Source organism: Neoarius graeffei, chromosome 17, assembly GCF_027579695.1.
Source record: "Neoarius graeffei isolate fNeoGra1 chromosome 17, fNeoGra1.pri, whole genome shotgun sequence".
Taxonomy (NCBI): domain Eukaryota; kingdom Metazoa; phylum Chordata; class Actinopteri; order Siluriformes; family Ariidae; genus Neoarius; species Neoarius graeffei.
Genome location: NC_083585.1, coordinates 67,125,957 through 67,145,078, shown reverse-complemented (window position 1 = coordinate 67,145,078; position 19,122 = coordinate 67,125,957). Strand labels below are relative to the sequence as shown.

Sequence of the window (19,122 nt, the reverse complement as noted above, 5' to 3'; positions counted from 1 at the left end):
TGCTGCGTTGTGTTTGGTCAGGAGTTGCCGAAATATCTGCGCGGCTATCACAGCGTGGAGAAGGAGGACCTGATCGCTCTGGCCGGGCTCCTGTTCAGGGTGAAAGTGGACGCAGACCGAACACAGTTCATCATGATTCCCAAAATGATGAAGGATCTCGTACCCCCTGATCAGCACAAGATCATGTCCACTGAGGACTGGAAAAAGGTCCGTTACACACACACACACACACACACACACACACACACACCATCATCATCATCAGTGTTGCATAAATTCACTTCAGTTTGTAACAGAAATAAATGTTCAGCCTCCAAACATATATTTATCTGTCTGTCCTTCTGTCTGTCTCTCTGCCTGTCTAACAGTCCACTGGTCTGAATGTCTACAGTATCTGTTCATCTATCTGTCTCTCTGTCTGTCCATCCCTCTGTCCATATTCCTATCCAGTTATCCATCTGAATATCTGTCCTTCTGTCTGTCTGTCTCTCTATCCAAGATTAAAACAGCTGTGTGTGTGTGTGTGTGTGTGTGTGTGTGTGTGTGTGTGTGTGTGTGTGTGTGTGTGTGTGTGTTTTATGTTACAGCACATAATCAGTGTGTACAATAAGCAGGCAGGAATCACAGTGGATGAGGCTAAATTGCGCTTCCTGAAGGCCATCAGTTCGTGGCCCACGTTCGGCTGTGCCTTCTTCGAAGTGAAGGTAAAAAAAAGGAGAATGTTATAAACTGAACTTAATTTAAAAAGTTTTAATTATGTGGAATGACAGAAACCAAATCTCCATTTATTCAGACTGACAGGCACTGAGGCCACGCCTTTATTTATTCAGGCTGACAGGCACTGAGGCCACGCCTTTATTTATTCAGATCGACAGGCACTGAGGCCACGCCTTTATTTATTCAGACCAACAGGCACTGAGGCCACATCTTTATTTATTCAGATTGAAAGGCACTGAGGCCACGCCTTTATTTATTCAGGCTGACAGGCACTGAGGCCACGCCTTTATTTATTCAGACCGACAGGCACTGAGGCCACACCTTTATTTATTAAGACTGACAGGCACTGAGGCACACGCCTTTATTTATTCAGATTGACAGTCACTGAGGCCATGCCTTTATTTATTCAGACTGACAGGCACTGAGGCCACGCCTTTATTTATTAAGACTGACAGGCACTGAGGCCACACCTTTATTTATTCAGATTGACAGGCAGTGAGGCCATGCCTTTATTTATTCAGACTGACAGGCACTTAGGCCACGCCTTTATTTATTCATACTGACAGGCACTGAGGCCATGCCTTTATTTATTCAGGCTGACAGGCACTGAGGCCACGCCTTTATTTATTCAGACCGACAGGCACTGAGGCCACGCATTTATTTATTCACACTGAAACGCACTGAGGTCATGCCTTTATTTAATTAAGACTGACAGGCACTGCGGCCATGCCTTAATTTATATAGACCGAAACGTTCTGAGGCCACGCCTTTATTTAATTCAGACTGACAGGCACTGCGGCCACATATTTATTTATACAGACCGAAACACACTGAGGCCATTCCTTTATTTATTCAGGCTGACAGGCACTAAGGCCATGCCTTTATTTATTCAGACTGACAGGCACTGAGGCCACACCTTTATTTATTCAGACCAAAATGCACTGACGCCAAACCTTTATTTATTAAGGCTGACAGGCACTGAGGCCACGTCTTTATTTATTCAGACCGACAGGCACTGAGGCCACGCCTTTATTTATTCAGACTGAAACACACTGAGGCCACAATTTTATTTAATTCAGACTGACAGGCACTGCGGCCACATCTTTATTTATACAGACCGAAACACACTGAGGCCACGCCTTTATTTATTCAGGCCGACAGGCACTGAGGCCACACCTTTATTTATTCAGACCAAAATGCACTGACGCCACACCTTTATTTATTCAGGCTGACAGGCACTGAGGCCATGTCTTTATTTATTCAGACCAACAGGCACTGAGGCCACGCCTTTATTTATTCAGACTGAAACACACTGAGGCCACAACTTTATTTAATTCAGACTGACAGGCACTGCGGCCACATCTTTATTTATACAGACCGAAACGCACTGAGGTCATGCCTTTATTTTATTAAGACCGACAGGCACTGAGGCCACGCCTTTATTTATTCAGACTGAAACACACTGAGGCCACGCCTTTATTTAATTCAGACCTACAGGCACTGCGGCCATGCTTTTAATTATACAGACAGAAATGTACTGAGGTCATGCCTTTATTTTATTAAGACCGACAGGCACTGAGGCCACGCCTTTATTTATTCAGACTGAAACACACTGAGGCCACGCCTTTATTTAATTCAGACTGACAGGCACTGCGGCCACATCTTTATTTATACAGACCGAAACACACTGAGGTCATGCCTTTATTTAATGAAGACCGACAGGCACTGAGGCCACGCCTTTATTTATTCAGACTGAAACACACTGAGGCCACGCCTTTATTTAATTCAGACTGACAGGCACTGCGGCCACATCTTTATTTATACAGACCGAAACACACTGAGGTCATGCCTTTATTTAATGAAGACCGACAGGCACTGAGGCCACGCCTTTATTTATTCAGACTGAAACACACTGAGGCCACGCCTTTATTTAATTCAGACTGACAGGCACTGCGGCCACATCTTTATTTATACAGACCGAAACACACTGAGGTCATGCCTTTATTTAATGAAGACCGACAGGCACTGAGGCCACGCCTTTATTTATTCAGACTGAAACACACTGAGGTCATGCCTTTATTTAATGAAGACCGACAGGCACTGAGGCCACGCCTTTATTTATTCAGACTGAAACACACTGAGGCCACGCCTTTATTTAATTCAGACTGACAGGCACTGCGGCCACATCTTTATTTATACAGACCGAAACACACTGAGGTCATGCCTTTATTTAATGAAGACCGACAGGCACTGAGGCCACGCCTTTATTTATTCAGACTGAAACACACTGAGGCCATGCCTTTATTTAATTCAGACCTACAGGCACTGCAGCCACGCTTTTATTTATACAGAACGAAACGCAATGAGGGCATGCCTTTATTTAATTAAGACCGACAGGCACTGTGGCCACGCCTTTATTTATATAGACCGAAACGTCCTGAGGCCACGCCTTTAATTAATTCAGACTGACAGGAACTGCGGCCACATCTTTATTTATTCAGACCGACAGGCACTGAGGCCACGTCTTTATTTATTCAGACTGAAACACACTGAGGCCACGCCTTTATTTATTCACGCTGACAGGCACTGAGGCCACGTCTTTATTTATTCAGATCGACAGGCACTGAGGCCACGCCTTTATTTATTCAGACTGAAACACACTGAGGCCATGCCTTTATTTATTCAGGCTGACAGGCACTGAGGCCACGTCTTTATTTATTCAGACCGACAGGCACTGAGACCACGCCTTTATTTATTCAGACCGAAACACACTGAGGCCACTCCTTTATTTATTCAGGCTGACAGGCACTGAGGCCACGCCTTTATTTATTCAGACCGACTGGCACTGAGGCCACGCCTTTATTTATTCAGACCAACAGGCACTGAGGCCACACCTTTATTTATTCAGACCGAAATGCACTCAGGCCACGCCTTTATTTAATTCAGACTGACAGGCACTGCGGCCACGCCTTTATTTATTCAGACTGAAACACATTGAGGCCACAACTTTATTTAATTCAGACCTACAGGCACTGCGGACACGCTTTTATTTATACAGACGGAAATGTCCTGAGGCCATGCCTTTATTTAATTCAGACTGACAGGCACTGCAGCCACATCTTTATTTGTACAGACCGAAACACACTGAGGCCATTCCTTTATTTATTCAGGCTGAGAGGCACTAAGGCAATGCATTTATTTATTCAGACCGACAGGCACTGAGGCCACATTTTTATTTATTCAGACCAAAATACACTGAAGCCATGCCTTTATTTATTCAGGCTGACAGGCACTGAGGCCACGTCTTTATTTATTCAGACCGACAGGCACTGAGGCCACGCCTTTATTTATTCAGACTGAAAAACAATGAGGCCACGCCTTTATTTATTCAGACCTACAGGCACTGTGGCCACGCTTTTATTTATACAGACCGAAACGCACTGAGGCCACGCCTTTATTTAATTCAGATTGACAGGCACTGAAGCTAGATCTTGATTTATACAGACCGAAACACACTGAGGCCATTCCTTTATTTATTCAGGCTGACAGGCACTAAGGCCACGCATTTATTTATTCAGACCGAAACGCACTGAGGCCATGCCTTTATTTAATTAAGACCGACAGGCACTGAGGCCACAGCCAGATCTTTATTTATACAGACCGAAATGCAATGAGGCCACGCCTTTATTTATTCAGGCTGACAGGCACTGAGGCCACGTCTTTATTTATTCAGACCTACAGGCACTGCAGCCACGCTTTTATTTATACAGAACGATACGCAATGAGGCCATTCCTTTATTTATTCAGGCTGACAGGCACTGAGGCCATGCCTTTATTTATTCAGACCGAAATGCACTGAGGCCACGCCTTTATTTATTCAGGCTGACAGGCACTGAGGCCACGCCTTTATTTATTCAGGCTGACAGGCACTGAGGCCACGCATTTATTTAGTCAGACCGACAGGCACTGAGATTACGCCTTTATTTATTCAGGCTGACAGGCACTGAGGCCACGCCTTTATTTATTCAGACCGAGAGGCACTGAGGCCATGCCTTTATTTATTCAGGCTGACAGGCACTGAGGCCACGCCTTTATTTATTCAGGCTGACAGGCACTGAGGCCACGCCTTTATTTAGTCAGACCGACAGGCACTGAGGTTACGCCTTTATTTATTCAGGCTGACAGGCACTGAGGCCACGCCTTTATTTATTCAGACCGAGAGGCACTGAGGCCATGCCTTTATTTATTCAGACCGAAAGGCACTGAGGCCACGCCTTTATTTATTCAGGCTGACAGGCACTGAGGCCACGCCTTTATTTATTCAGACCAAAACACACTGAGGCCACGCCTTTATTTATTCAGACCAACAGGCACTGAGGCCACACCTTTATTTATTCAGACCGAAATGCACTGAGGCCATGCCTTTATTTAATTCAGACTGACAGGCACTGCGGCCACGCCTTTATTTATTCAGACGAAAACACACTGAGGTCACGTCTTTATTTATTCAGACCGACAGGCACGGAGGCCACACCTTTATTTATTCTGAACAAAATGCACTGAGGCCACACCTTTATTTATTCAGGCTGACAGGCACTGACTTTACGCCTTTATTTATTCAGGCTGACAGGCACTGAGGCCACGCCTTTATTTATTCAGACTGACAGGCACAGAGGCCATGCTTTTATTTATTCAGACCGAAATGCACTGAGGCCACGCCTTTATTTAATTCAGACTGACAGGCACTGCGGCCACGTCTTTATTTATTCAGACCAAAACACACTGAGGCCACGCCTTTATTTATTCAGACTGAAACACACTGAGGCCACGCCTTTATTTATTCAGACCTACACGCACTGTGGCCACGCATTTATTTATACAGACCGAAATGCACTGAGGCCACGCCTTTAATTATTCAGACTGACAGGCACTTAGGCCATGCCTTTATTTATTCATACTGACAGGCACTGAGGCCACGCCTTTATTTATTCATACTGACAGGCACTGAGGCCACGCCTTTATTTATTCAGGCTGACAGGCACTGAGGCCACGCCTTTATTTATTTAGACCGACAGGCACTGAGGCCACGCCTTTATTTATTCAGACTGAAACACACTGAGCCCACAACTTTATTTAATTCAGACCTACAGGCACTGCGGCCACGCTTTTATTTATACAGCCGAAACGTCCTGAGGCCATGCCTTTATTTAATTCAGACTGACAGGCACTGCGACCACATCTTTATTTATACAGACCGAAACACACTGAGGCTATTCCTTTATTTATTCAGGCTGACAGCCACTCAGGCCATGCTTTTATTTATTCAGACCGACAGGCACTGAGGCCACACCTTTATTTATTCAGACCAAAATGCACTGAAGCCATGCCTTTATTTATTCAGACCGACAGGCACTGAGGCCACGCCTTTATTTATTCAGACTGAAACACACTGAGGCCACGCCTTTATTTAATTCAGACCTACAGGCACTGCGGCCATGCTTTTATTTTTACAGACCGAAACGAACTGAGGCCACGCTTTTATTTAATTCAGACTGACAGGCACTGCAGCCAGATCTTTATTTATACAAACCGAAACACACTGAGGCCATCCTTTATTTATTCAGGCTGACAGGCACTAAGGCCACGCCTTTATTTATTCAGACCGAAACGCACTGAGGCCATGCCTTTACTTAATTAAGACCGACAGGCACTGAGGCCACGCCTTTATTTATTCAGACCGACAGGCACTGAGGCCACACCATTATTTATTCAGACCAAAATGCACTGAGGCCACGCCTTTATTTATTCAGACAGACAGGCACTGAGGCCATGCCTTTATTTATTCAGACAGAAATGCACTGAGGCCACGCCTTTATTTAATTTAGACTGACAGGCACTGTGGCCACGCCTTTATTTATTCAGACCAAAACACACTGAGGCCAAGCCTTTATTTTTTCAGACCAACAGGCACTGAGGCCACACCTTTATTTATTCAGACCGAAATGCACTGAGGCCACGCCTTTATTTAGTTCAGACTGACAGGCACTGCGGCCACGCCTTTATTTATTCAGACCAAAACACACTGAGGCCACGCCTTTATTTATTCAGCCCGACAGGCACTGAGGCCACACCTTTATTTATTCAGACCGACATGCACTGAGGCCACGCCTTTATTTAGTTCAGACTGACAGGCACTCCGGCCACGTCTTTATTTATTCAGACCAAAACACACTGAGGCCACGCCTTTATTTATTCAGACCGACAGGCACTGAGGCCACACCTTTATTTATTCAGACCAAAATGCACTGAGGCCACGCCTTTATTTAGTTCAGACTGACAGGCACTGCGGCCACGCTTTATTTATTCAGACCAAAACACACTGAGGCCACGCCTTTATTTATTCAGACCAACAGGCACTGAGGCCACACCTTTATTTATTCAGACCGAAATGCACTGAGGCCAGGCCTTTATTTATTCAGACCAACAGGCACTGAGGCCACACCTATATTTATTCAGACCGAAATGCACTGAGGCCACGCCTTTATTTAATTCAGACTGACAGGCACTGCGGCCACGCCTTTATTTATTCAGACCAAAATACACTGAGGCCACGCCTTTATTTATTCAGACCGACAGGCACTGAGGCCACACCTTTCTTTATTCAGACCAAAATGCACTGAGGCCACACCTTTATTTGTTCAGACCGACAGGCACTGAGGCCATGCCTTTATTTATTCAGACCGAAATGCACTGAGGCCACGCCTTTATTTATTCAGGCTGATAGGCACTGAGGCCACGCCTTTATTTATTCAGACCGACAGGCACTGAGGCCATGCCTTTAATTATTCAGACCGAAATGCACTGAGGACACGCCTTTATTTATTCAGGCTGACAGGCACTGAGGCCACGTCTTTATTTATTCAGACTGAAACACACTGAGGCCAAGCCTTTATTTATTCAGGCTGACAGGCACTGAGGCCACGTCTTTATTTATTCAGACCGACAGGCACTGAGGCCACGCCTTTATTTATTCAGACTGAAACACACTGAGGCCATTCCTTTATTTATTCAGGCTGACAGGCACTAAGGCCACGTCTTTATTTATTCAGACTGAAACACACTGAGGCCATGCTTTTATTTATTCAGGCTGACAGGCACTGAGGCCACGTCTTTATTTATTCAGACCGACAGGCACTGAGACCACGCCTTTATTGATTCAGACTGAAACACACTGAGGCCACGCCTTTATTTATTCAGGCTGACAGGCACTGAGGCCACACCTTTATTTATTCAGACCGAAACACACTGAGGCCACGCCTTTATTTAATTCAGACTGACAGGCACTGCAGCTAGATCTTTATTTATACAGACCGAAACACACTGAGGCCATTCCTTTATTTATTCAGGCTGACAGGCACTAAGGCCACGCCTTTACTTATTCAGACCGAAACGCACTGAGGCCATGCCTTTACTTAATTAAGACCGACAGGCACTGAGGCCACGCCTTTATTTATTCAGACCGACAGGCACTGAGGCCACACCATTATTTATTCAGACCAAAATGCACTGAGGCCACGCCTTTATTTATTCAGACCGACAGGCACTGAGGCCATGCCTTTATTTATTCAGACCGAAATGCACTGAGGCCACGCCTTTATTTAATTTAGACTGACAGGCACTGTGGCCACGGTTTATTTATTCAGACCAAAACACACTGAGGCCACGCCTTTATTTTTTCAGACCATCAGGCACTGAGGCCACACCTTTATTTATTCAGACCGAAATGCACTGAGGCCACGCCTTTATTTAGTTCAGACTGACAGGCACTGCGGCCACGCCTTTATTTATTCAGACCAAAACACACTGAGGCCACGCCTTTATTTATTCAGACCGACAGGCACTGAGGCCACACCTTTATTTATTCAGACCGAAATGCACTGAGGCCACGCCTTTATTTAGTTCAGACTGACAGGCACTGCGGCCACGCCTTTATTTATTCAGACCAAAACACACTGAGGCCACGCCTTTATTTATTCAGACCGACAGGCACTGAGGCCACACCTTTATTTATTCAGACCAAAATGCACTGAGGCCACGCCTTTATTTAGTTCAGACTGACAGGCACTGCGGCCACGCTTTATTTATTCAGACCAAAACACACTGAGGCCACGCCTTTATTTATTCAGACCAACAGGCACTGAGGCCACACCTTTATTTATTCAGACCGAAATGCCCTGAGGCCAGGCCTTTATTTAATTCAGACTGACAGGCACTGAGGCCACGCCTTTATTTATTCAGACCAAAACACACTGAGGCCACGCCTTTATTTATTCAGACCAACAGGCACTGAGGCCACACCTATATTTATTCAGACCGAAATGCACTGAGGCCACGCCTTTATTTAATTCAGACTGACAGGCACTGCGGCCACGCCTTTATTTATTCAGACCAAAATACACTGAGGCCACGCCTTTATTTATTCAGACCGACAGGCACTGAGGCCACACCTTTATTTATTCAGACCAAAATGCACTGAGGCCACACCTTTATTTATTCAGACCGACAGGCACTGAGGCCACGCCTTTATTTATTCAGACCGAAATGCACTGAGGCCACGCCTTTATTTATTCAGGCTGATAGGCACTGAGGCCACGCCTTTATTTATTGAGACCGACAGGCACTGAGGCCATGCCTTTAATTATTCAGACCGAAATGCACTGAGGACACGCCTTTATTTATTCAGGCTGACAGGCACTGAGGCCACGTCTTTATTTATTCAGACTGAAAAACACTGAGGCCACGCCTTTATTTATTCAGGCTGACAGGCACTGAGGCCACGTCTTTATTTATTCAGACTGAAAGGCACTGAGGCCACGCCTTTTTTTATTCACACTGAAACACACTGAGGCCATTCCTTTATTTGTTCAGGCTGACAGGCACTAAGGCCACGTCTTTATTTATTCAGACTGAAAAACACTGAGGCCATGCCTTTATTTATTCAGGCTGACAGGCACTGAGGCAACGTCTTTATTTATTCAGACCGACAGGCACTGAGACCACGCCTTTATTGATTCAGACTGAAACACACTGAGGCCACGCCTTTATTTATTCAGGCTGACAGGCACTGAGGCAACACCTTTATTTATTCAGACCGAACCACACTGAGGCCACTCCTTTATTTATTCAGGCTGACAGGCACTAAGGCCACGCCTTTATTTATTCAGACCGACAGGCACTGAGGCCACACCTTTATTTATTCAGACTGAAAAACACTGAGGCCACGCCTTTATTTAATTCAGACCTACAGGCACTGTGGCCACGCTTTTATTTATACAGACCGAAACGCACTGAGGCCACGCCGTTATTTAATTCAGACTGACAGGCACTGCAGCTAGATCTTTATTTATACAGACCGAAACACACTGAGGCCATTCCTTTATTTATTCAGGCTGACAGGCACTAAGGCCACGCCTTTATTTATTCGGACCGAAACGCACTGAGGCCATGCCTTTACTTAATTAAGAACGACAGGCACTGAGGCCACGCCTTTATTTATTCAGACCGACAGGCACTGAGGCCACACCATTATTTATTCAGACCAAAATGCACTGAGGCCACGCCTTTATTTATTCAGACCGACAGGCACTGAGGCCATGCCTTTATTTATTCAGACCGAAATGCACTGAGGACACGCCTTTATTTAATTTAGACTGACAGGCACTGTGGCCACGCCTTTATTTTTTCAGACCAAAACACACTGAGGCCACGCCTTTATTTTTTCAGACCAACAGGCACTGAGGCCACACCTTTATTTATTCAGACCGAAATGCACTGAGGCCACGCCTTTATTTAGTTCAGACTGACAGGCACTGCGGCCACGCCTTTATTTATTCAGACCAAAACACACTGAGGCCACGCCTTTATTTATTCAGACCGACAGGCACTGAGGCAACACCTTTATTTATTCAGACCGAAATGCACTGAGGCCACGCCTTTATTTAGTTCAGACTGACAGGCACTGAGGCCACGCTTTATTTATTCAGACCAAAACACACTGAGGCCACGCCTTTATTTATTCAGACCAACAGGCACTGAGGCCACACCTTTATTTATTCAGACCGAAATGCACTGAGGCCAGGCCTTTATTTAATTCAGACTGACAGGCACTGCGGCCACGCCTTTATTTATTCAGACCAAAATACACTGAGGCCACGCCTTTATTTATTCAGACCGACAGGCACTGAGGCCACACCTTTATTTATTCAGACCAAAATGCACTGAGGCCACACCTTTATTTATTCAGACCGACAGGCACTGAGGCCATGCCTTTATTTATTCAGACTGAAATGCACTGAGGCCACGCCTTTATTCATTCAGGCTGATAGGCACTGAGGCCACGCCTTTATTTATTCAGACCGACAGGCACTGAGGCCATGCCTTTAATTATTCAGACCGAAATGCACTGAGGACACGCCTTTATTTATTCAGGCTGACAGGCACTGAGGCCACGTCTTTATTTATTCAGACTGAAACACACTGAGGCCACGCCTTTATTTATTCAGGCTGACAGGCACTGAGGCAACGTCTTTATTTATTCAGACCGACAGGCACTGAGGCCACGCCTTTATTTATTCAGACTGAAACACACTGAGGCCATTCCTTTATTTATTCAGGCTGACAGGCACTAAGGCCACGTCTTTATTTATTCAGACTGAAACACACTGAGGCCATGCCTTTATTTATTCAGGCTGACAGGCACTGAGGCCACGTCTTTATTTATTCAGACCGACAGGCACTGAGACCACGCCTTTATTGATTCAGACTGAAACACACTGAGGCCACGCCTTTATTTATTCAGGCTGACAGGCACTGAGGCCACACCTTTATTTATTCAGACCAAAACACACTGAGGCCACTCCTTTATTTATTCAGGCTGACAGGCACTAAGGCCACGCCTTTATTTATTCAGACCGACAGGCACTGAGGCCACACCTTTATTTATTCAGACCGAAACACACTGAGGCCACTCCTTTATTTATTCAGGCTGACAGGCACTAAGGCCACGCCTTTATTTATTCAGACCGACTGGCACTGAGGCCACACCTTTATTTATTCAGACCAAAATGCATTGAGGTCACGCCTTTATTTATTCAGACCGAAATGCACTGAGGCCACGCCTTTATTTAATTCAGACCTACAGGCACTGCGGCCACGCCTTTATTTATTCAGACGAAAACACACTGAGGCCACGCTTTTATTTATTCAGTCAAACAGGCACTGAGGCCACACCTTTATTTATTCAGACCAAAATGCACTGAGGACACGCTTTTATTTAATTCAGACTGACAGGCACTGCGGCCACGCCTTTATTTATTCAGACCAAAACACAGTGAGGCCACGTCTTTGTTTATTCAGACCAACAGGCACTGAGGCCACACCTTTATTTATTCAGACCGAAATGCACTGAGGCCACGCCTTTATTTAATTCAGACTGACAGGCACTGCGGCCACGCCTTTATTTATTCAGACTGAAATGCACTGAGGCCACAACTTTATTTAATTCAGACCTACAGGCACTGCGGCCACGCTTTTATTTATACAGACGGAAATGTCCTGAGGCCATGCCTTTATTAAATTCAGACTGACAGGCACTGCGGCCACATCTTTATTTGTACAGACCGAAACACACTGAGGCCATTCCTTTATTTATTCAGGCTGAGAGGCACTAAGGCAATGCCTTTATTTATTCAGACTGACAGGCACTGCGGCCACGCTTCATTTATTCAGAACAAAATACACTGAGGCCACGCCTTTATTTATTCAGACCAACAGGCACTGAAGCCACACCTTTATTTATTCAGACCGAAATGCACTGAGGCCACGCCTTTATTTAGTTCAGACTGACAGGCACTGCGGCCACGCCTTTATTTATTCAGACCAAAACACACTGAGGCCACGCCTTTATTTATTCAGACCAACAGGCACTGAGGCCACACCTATATTTATTCAGACCGAAATGCACTGAGGCCACGCCTTTATTTAATTCAGACTGACAGGCACTGCGGCCACGCCTTTATTTATTCAGACCAAAATACACTGAGGCCACTCCTTTATTTATTCAGACCGACAGGCACTGAGGCCACACCTTTATTTATTCAGACCAAAATGCACTGAGGCCACGCCTTTATTTATTCAGACCGACAGGCACTGAGGCCATGCCTTTATTTATTCAGACCGAAATGCACTGAGGCCACGCCTTTATTTATTCAGGCTGATAGGCACTGAGGCCACGCCTTTATTTATTCAGACCGACAGGCACTGAGGCCATGCCTTTATTTATTCAGACCGAAATGCAGTGAGGCCACGCCTTTATTTAATTCAGAGTGACAGGCACTGCGGCCACGCCTTTATTTATTCAGACCAAAACACACTGAGGCCACGCCTTTATTTATTCAGACCAACAGGCACTGAGGCCACGCCTTTATTTATTCAGACCAAAATGCACTGAGGCCACGCCTTTATTTAATTCAGACTGACAGGCACTGCGGCCACACCTTTATTTATTCAGACCAAAACACACTGAGGCCATGCCTTTATTTATTCAGACCAACAGGCACTGAGGCCACACCTTTATTTCTTCAGACCGAAATGCACTGAGGCCACGCCTTTATTTATTCAGACCAACAGGCACTGAGGCCACACCTATATTTATTCAGACCAACAGGCACTGAGGCCACACCTTTATTTATTCAGACCGAAATGCACTGAGGCCACACCTTTATTTAATTCAGACTGACAGGCACTGTGGCCACACCTTTATTTATTCAGATCAAAACACACTGAGGCCACGCCTTTATTTATTCAGACCGACAGGCACTGAGGCCACACCTTTATTTATTCAGATCAAAATGCACTGAGGCCACACCTTTATTTATTCAGGCTGACAGGGACTGAGGTTACGCCTTTATTTATTCAGACCAACAGGCACTGAGGCCACGCCTTTATTTATTCAGACCAACAGGCACTGAGGCCACACCTTAATTTATTCAGATCGAAATGCACTGAGGCCACGTCTTTATTTAATTCAGACTGACAGGCACTGCGGCCACGTGTTTATTTATTCAGACCAAAATGCACTGAGGCCACACCTTTATTTATTCAGGCTGACAGGCACTGAGGTTACACCTTTATTTATTCAGGCTGACAGGCACTGAGGCCACGCCTTTATTTATTCAGACCGACAGGCACTGAGGCCATGCCTTTATTTATTCAGACCGAAATGCACTGAGGCCACGCCTTTATTTATTCAGACCAACAGGCACTGGGGCCACGCCTTTATTTATTCAGACTGAAACACACTGAGGCCACGCCTTTATTTATTCAGACGTACACGCACTGCGGCCCCGCTTTTATTTATACAGACCGAAATGCACTGAGGCCACGCTTTATTTATTCAGACTGACAGGCACTTGGGCCATGCCTTTATTTATTCATACTGACAGGCACTGAGTCCACGCCTTTATTTATTTAGATCGACAAGCACTGAGGCCACGCCTTTATTTATTCAGACTGAAACACACTGAGGCCACAACTTTATTTAATTCAGACCTACCGGCACTGCGGCCACGCTTTTATTTATACAGACCGAAACTTCCTGAGGCCATGCCTTTATTTAATTCAGACTGACAGGCACTGCGGCCACATCTTTATTTATACAGACCAAAACACACTGAGGCCATTCCTTTATTTATTCAGGCTGACAGGCACTCAGGCCATGCCTTTATTTATTCAGACCGACAGGCACTGAGGCCACACCTTTATTTATACAGACCAAAACACACTGAGGCCATTCCTTTATTTATTCAGGCTGACAGGCACTCAGGCCATGCCTTTATTTATTCAGACCGACAGGCACTGAGGCCACACCTTTATTTATTCAGACCAAAATGCACTGAGGCCATGCCTTTATTTATTCAGACCGACAGGCACTGAGGCCACGCCTTTATTTATTCAGGCTGACAGGCACTGAGGCCACACCTTTACTTATTCAGGCTGACAGGCACTGAGGCCCCGCCTTTATTCAGACCGACAGGCACTGAGGTTACTACTTTATTTATTCAGGCTGACAGGCACTGTGGCCATGCCTTTATTTATTCAGACCGAAATGCACTGAGGCCACGCCTTTATTTATTCAGGCTGACAGGCACTGAGGCCACGCCTTTATTTATTCAGACCGACAGGCACTGAGGCCACGCCTTTATTTATTCCGACCGAAATGCACTGAGGCCACGCCTTTATTTATTCAGGCTGACAGGCACTGAGGCCACGCCTTTATTTATTCAGACCGACAGGCACTGAGGTTATGCCTTTATTTATTCATGCTGACAGGCACTGAGGCCACGCCTTTATTTATTCAGACCGACAGGCACTGAGGCCATGCCTTTATTTATTCAGACCGAAATGCACTGAGGCCACGCCTTTATTTAATTCAGACTGACAGGCACTGCGGCCACGCCTTTATTTATTCAGACCAAAACACACTGAGGCCACGCCTTTATTTATTCAGACCAACAGGCACTGAGGCCACACCTATATTTATTCAGACCGAAATGCACTGAGGCCACACCTTTATTTAATTCAGACTGACAGGCACTGCGGCCACGCCTTTATTTATTCAGACCAAAATACACTGAGGCCACGCCTTTATTTATTCAGACCGACAGGCACTGAGGCCATGCCTTTATTTACTCAGACCAACAGGCAGTTATGCCACGCCTTAATTTACTCAGACTGACAGGCACTGAGGCCACGCCTTCATTTACCATCAGTTGTTTAAAACACATCCAGTAAATTCTTGTCTTTTGGAGAATAATAAATTATGGTAATGTGGTGATTTGCTCTGTGTTCCATGAAGAAGGATCTTTTTTTTTTCACAGCAATCATCTGACCGCTACTACCCCAACATCATCACCATCTCCATCAGCAAGCAAGGAGTCAGCCTCATCGACCCCAAAACCAAGGTAAACATGTCTACAGCTGAGCAGTGTTCAGCTTCCAGTCCAGTGGCTCCGGTTCTCTTTAAAGAATCTCTTTATGCTCGTGTGAGGGACAAACACGTTCTCCAGACCATCATTACCACTGTGTTTACAGGAGATTACTCATTTCACATTTTTCTATGAGACTGGAGATCACAATGTCCTGTATAACTTTACGACCAAACTGCCACTGCATTACAAGTAAATGTTTGATGGTACTTTATTTAAAATGTACATGTTTTTATAGTAAAATATTTTTATTTATAAATAAAAACAATTAACACAAAAAAGAAGGAAATATTTTCAATTTTAAATGTTAAGGTTTACCTTTGTACAGGACTGAGAAATATAAAAAGAAAGTAGAAAAAGAGAGAGAAAGAAAGAAAAGAAAAGGCAGGACAGTGTTGTGTTGTGATGTCGTCCTGTAGGAGGTGCTGGTGATGCATCCGTTCAGCAAAATCACCAACTGGTCCAGTGGCAGCACCTACTTCCACCTGACCATCGGCAGCCTGGTGAAGGGAAACACGCTGCTCTGTGAAACCTCTATGGTGAGACACACCCAGCCCTTCTCACTGAACTGCTCTTTCTGTAGAGAAGGGAATCCACTGTATTCAGGTTTCTGTTGCAGTTTTGCGCAAAATAGAAGCGATATTTCAAAAATTTTGATAAAACACAGTTGCAAATGGCTTGTGTTTCCATTACGTGATGTTTTGTAATTAAAGCTAGGTTTTCTCCTCTCGCGATAGCCCTTACAGAGCGGCCTCTTTTTTCACAAAAGTAGCATTTCCATTTGCTCATGTCACGTGATAAATGCAAAAAATGTGTTTCTATTTCTCATCTCATCTCATTATCTCTAGCCGCTTTATCCTGTTCTACAGGGTCGCAGGCGAGCTGGAGCCTATCCCAGCTGACTACGGGCGAAAGGCGGGGTTCACCCTGGACAAGTCGCCAGGTCATCACAGGGCTGACACATAGACACAGACAACCATTCACACTCACATTCACACCTACGCTCAATTTAGAGTCACCAGTTAACCTAACCTGCATGTCTTTGGACTGTGGGGGAAACCGGAGCACCCGGAGGAAACCCACGCGGACACGGGGAGAACATGCAAACTCCGCACAGAAAGGCCTTCGCCGGCCACGGGGCTCGAACCCAGGACCTTCTTGCTGTGAGTCAACAGCACTAACCACTACACCACCATGCCGCCCTGTTTCTATTTCTATTTTGTGAAATACTGCTTTATCAACTCACCTGAATAAAACACCTCAACCGTAAAAAAAAAAGTGTAAAAATATTATTTTGCAATATTTGCTTGTTTTGGGTGGCACAGTGGTGTAGTGGTTAGCGCTGTCGCCTCACAGCAAGAAGGTCTGGGTTCGAGCCCCGAGGCCGGCGAGGGCCTTTCTGTGCGGAGTTTGCATGTTCTCCCCGTGTCCGCGTGGGTTTCCTCCGGGTGCTCCGGTTTCCCCCACAGTCCAAAGACATGCAGGTTAGGTTAACTGGTGACTCTAAATTGAGCGTAGGTGTGAATGTGAGTGTGAATGGTTGTCTGTGTCTATGTGTCAGCCCTGTGATGACCTGGCGACTTGTCCAGGGTGTACCCCGCCTTTCGCCCGTAGTCAGCTGGGATAGGCTCCAGCTCGCGTGCGACCCTGTAGAACAGGATAAAGCGGCTAGAGATAATGAGATGAGATGAGAGGAGATGAGATGAGATTTATTTATTCAGGCTGACAGGCACTGAGGCCACGCCTTTATTTATTCAGACCGACAGGCACTGAGGCCATGCCTTTATTTATTCAGGCTGACAGGCACTGAGGCCACGCCTTAATTTAATTCAGACCGACAGGCACTGAGGCCACACCTTTATTTATTCAGACCAAAATGCACTGAGGCCACGCCTTTATTTATTCAGACCGACAGGCACTGAGGCCACGCCTTTATTTATTCAGATTGAAACACACTGAGGCCACGCCTTTATTTAATTCAGACTGACAGGCACTGCGGCCACATCTTTATTTATACAGACCAAAACGCACTGAGGTCATGCCTTTATTTAATTAAGACCGACAGGCACTGAGGACACGCCTTTATTTATTCAGACTGAAACACACTGAGGCCACGACGCCTTTATTTAATTCAGACCTACAGGCACTGCGGCCACGCTTTTATTTATACAGACCGAAATGCACTGAGGCCACGCCTTTATTTAATTCAGACTGACAGGCACTGCGGCCACATCTTTATTTATACAGACCGAAACGCACTGAGGTAATGCCTTTATTTAATTAAGACCGACAGGCACTGAGGCCACGCCTTAATTTATTCAGACTGAAACACACTGAGGCCATGCCTTTATTTAATTCAGACCTACAGGCACTGCAGCCACGCTTTTATTTATACAGACCGAAACGCACTGAGGCCATTCCTTTATTTATTCAGGCTGACAGGCACTAAGGCCACGCCTTTATTTATTCAGACTGAAACGCACTGAGGTCATGCCTTTATTTAATTAAGACCGACAGGCACTGTGGCCACGCCTTTATTTATATAGACCGAAACATCCTGAGGCCACGCCTTTATTTAATTCAGACTGACAGGCACTGCGGCCACATCTTTATTTATTCAGACCGACAGGCACTGAGGCCACGTCTTTATTTATTCAGACTGAAATACACTGAGGCCACGCCTTTATTTATTCAGGCTGACAGGCACTGAGGCCACGTCTTTATTTATTCAGACTGAAACACACTGAGGCCATGCCTTTATTTATTCAGGCTGACAGGCACTGAGGCCACGTCTTTATTTATTCAGACCAACAGGCACTGAGGCCACGCCTTTATTTATTCAGACTGAAACACACTGAGTCCATGCCTTTATTTAATTCAGACCTACAGGCACTGCGGCCATGCTTTTATTTATACAGACCGAAACGCACTGAGGCCACGCCTTTATTTAATTCAGACTGACAGGCACTGCAGCCAGATCTTTATTTATACAGACCGAAACACACTGAGGCCATTCCTTTATTTATTCAGGGTGACAGGCACTAAGGCCACGCCTTTATTTATTCAGACTGAAACACACTGAGGCCACGCCTTTATTTAATTCAGACCTACAGGCACTGCGGCCACGCTTTTATTTATACAGACCGAAATGCACTGAGGCCACGCCTTTATTTAATTCAGACTGACAGGCACTGCAGCCAGATCTTTATTTATACAGACTGAAACACACTGAGGCCATTCCTTTATTTATTCAGGCTGACAGGCACTAAGGCCACACCTTTATTTATTCAGACTAAAATGCACTGAGGCCACGCCTTTATTTAATTCAGACCTACAGGCATTGCGGCCACGCTTTTATTTA

General features: G+C 45.5%; 1 protein-coding gene across 1 annotated transcript in view; it reads left to right on the top strand.

Annotated features, from left to right (window-relative positions):
• Window positions 1-19,122, top strand: part of myo7bb (myosin VIIBb) — an 88,360-nt gene that overhangs the window by 65,959 nt on the left and 3,279 nt on the right. Inside the window, exons 43-46 of the mRNA XM_060898234.1 lie at window positions 22-207; window positions 588-704; window positions 15,654-15,737; window positions 16,181-16,300. Coding sequence (XP_060754217.1) covers window positions 22-207; window positions 588-704; window positions 15,654-15,737; window positions 16,181-16,300 — 507 coding nt within the window. The remainder of the gene's footprint in view (window positions 1-21; window positions 208-587; window positions 705-15,653; window positions 15,738-16,180; window positions 16,301-19,122) is intronic.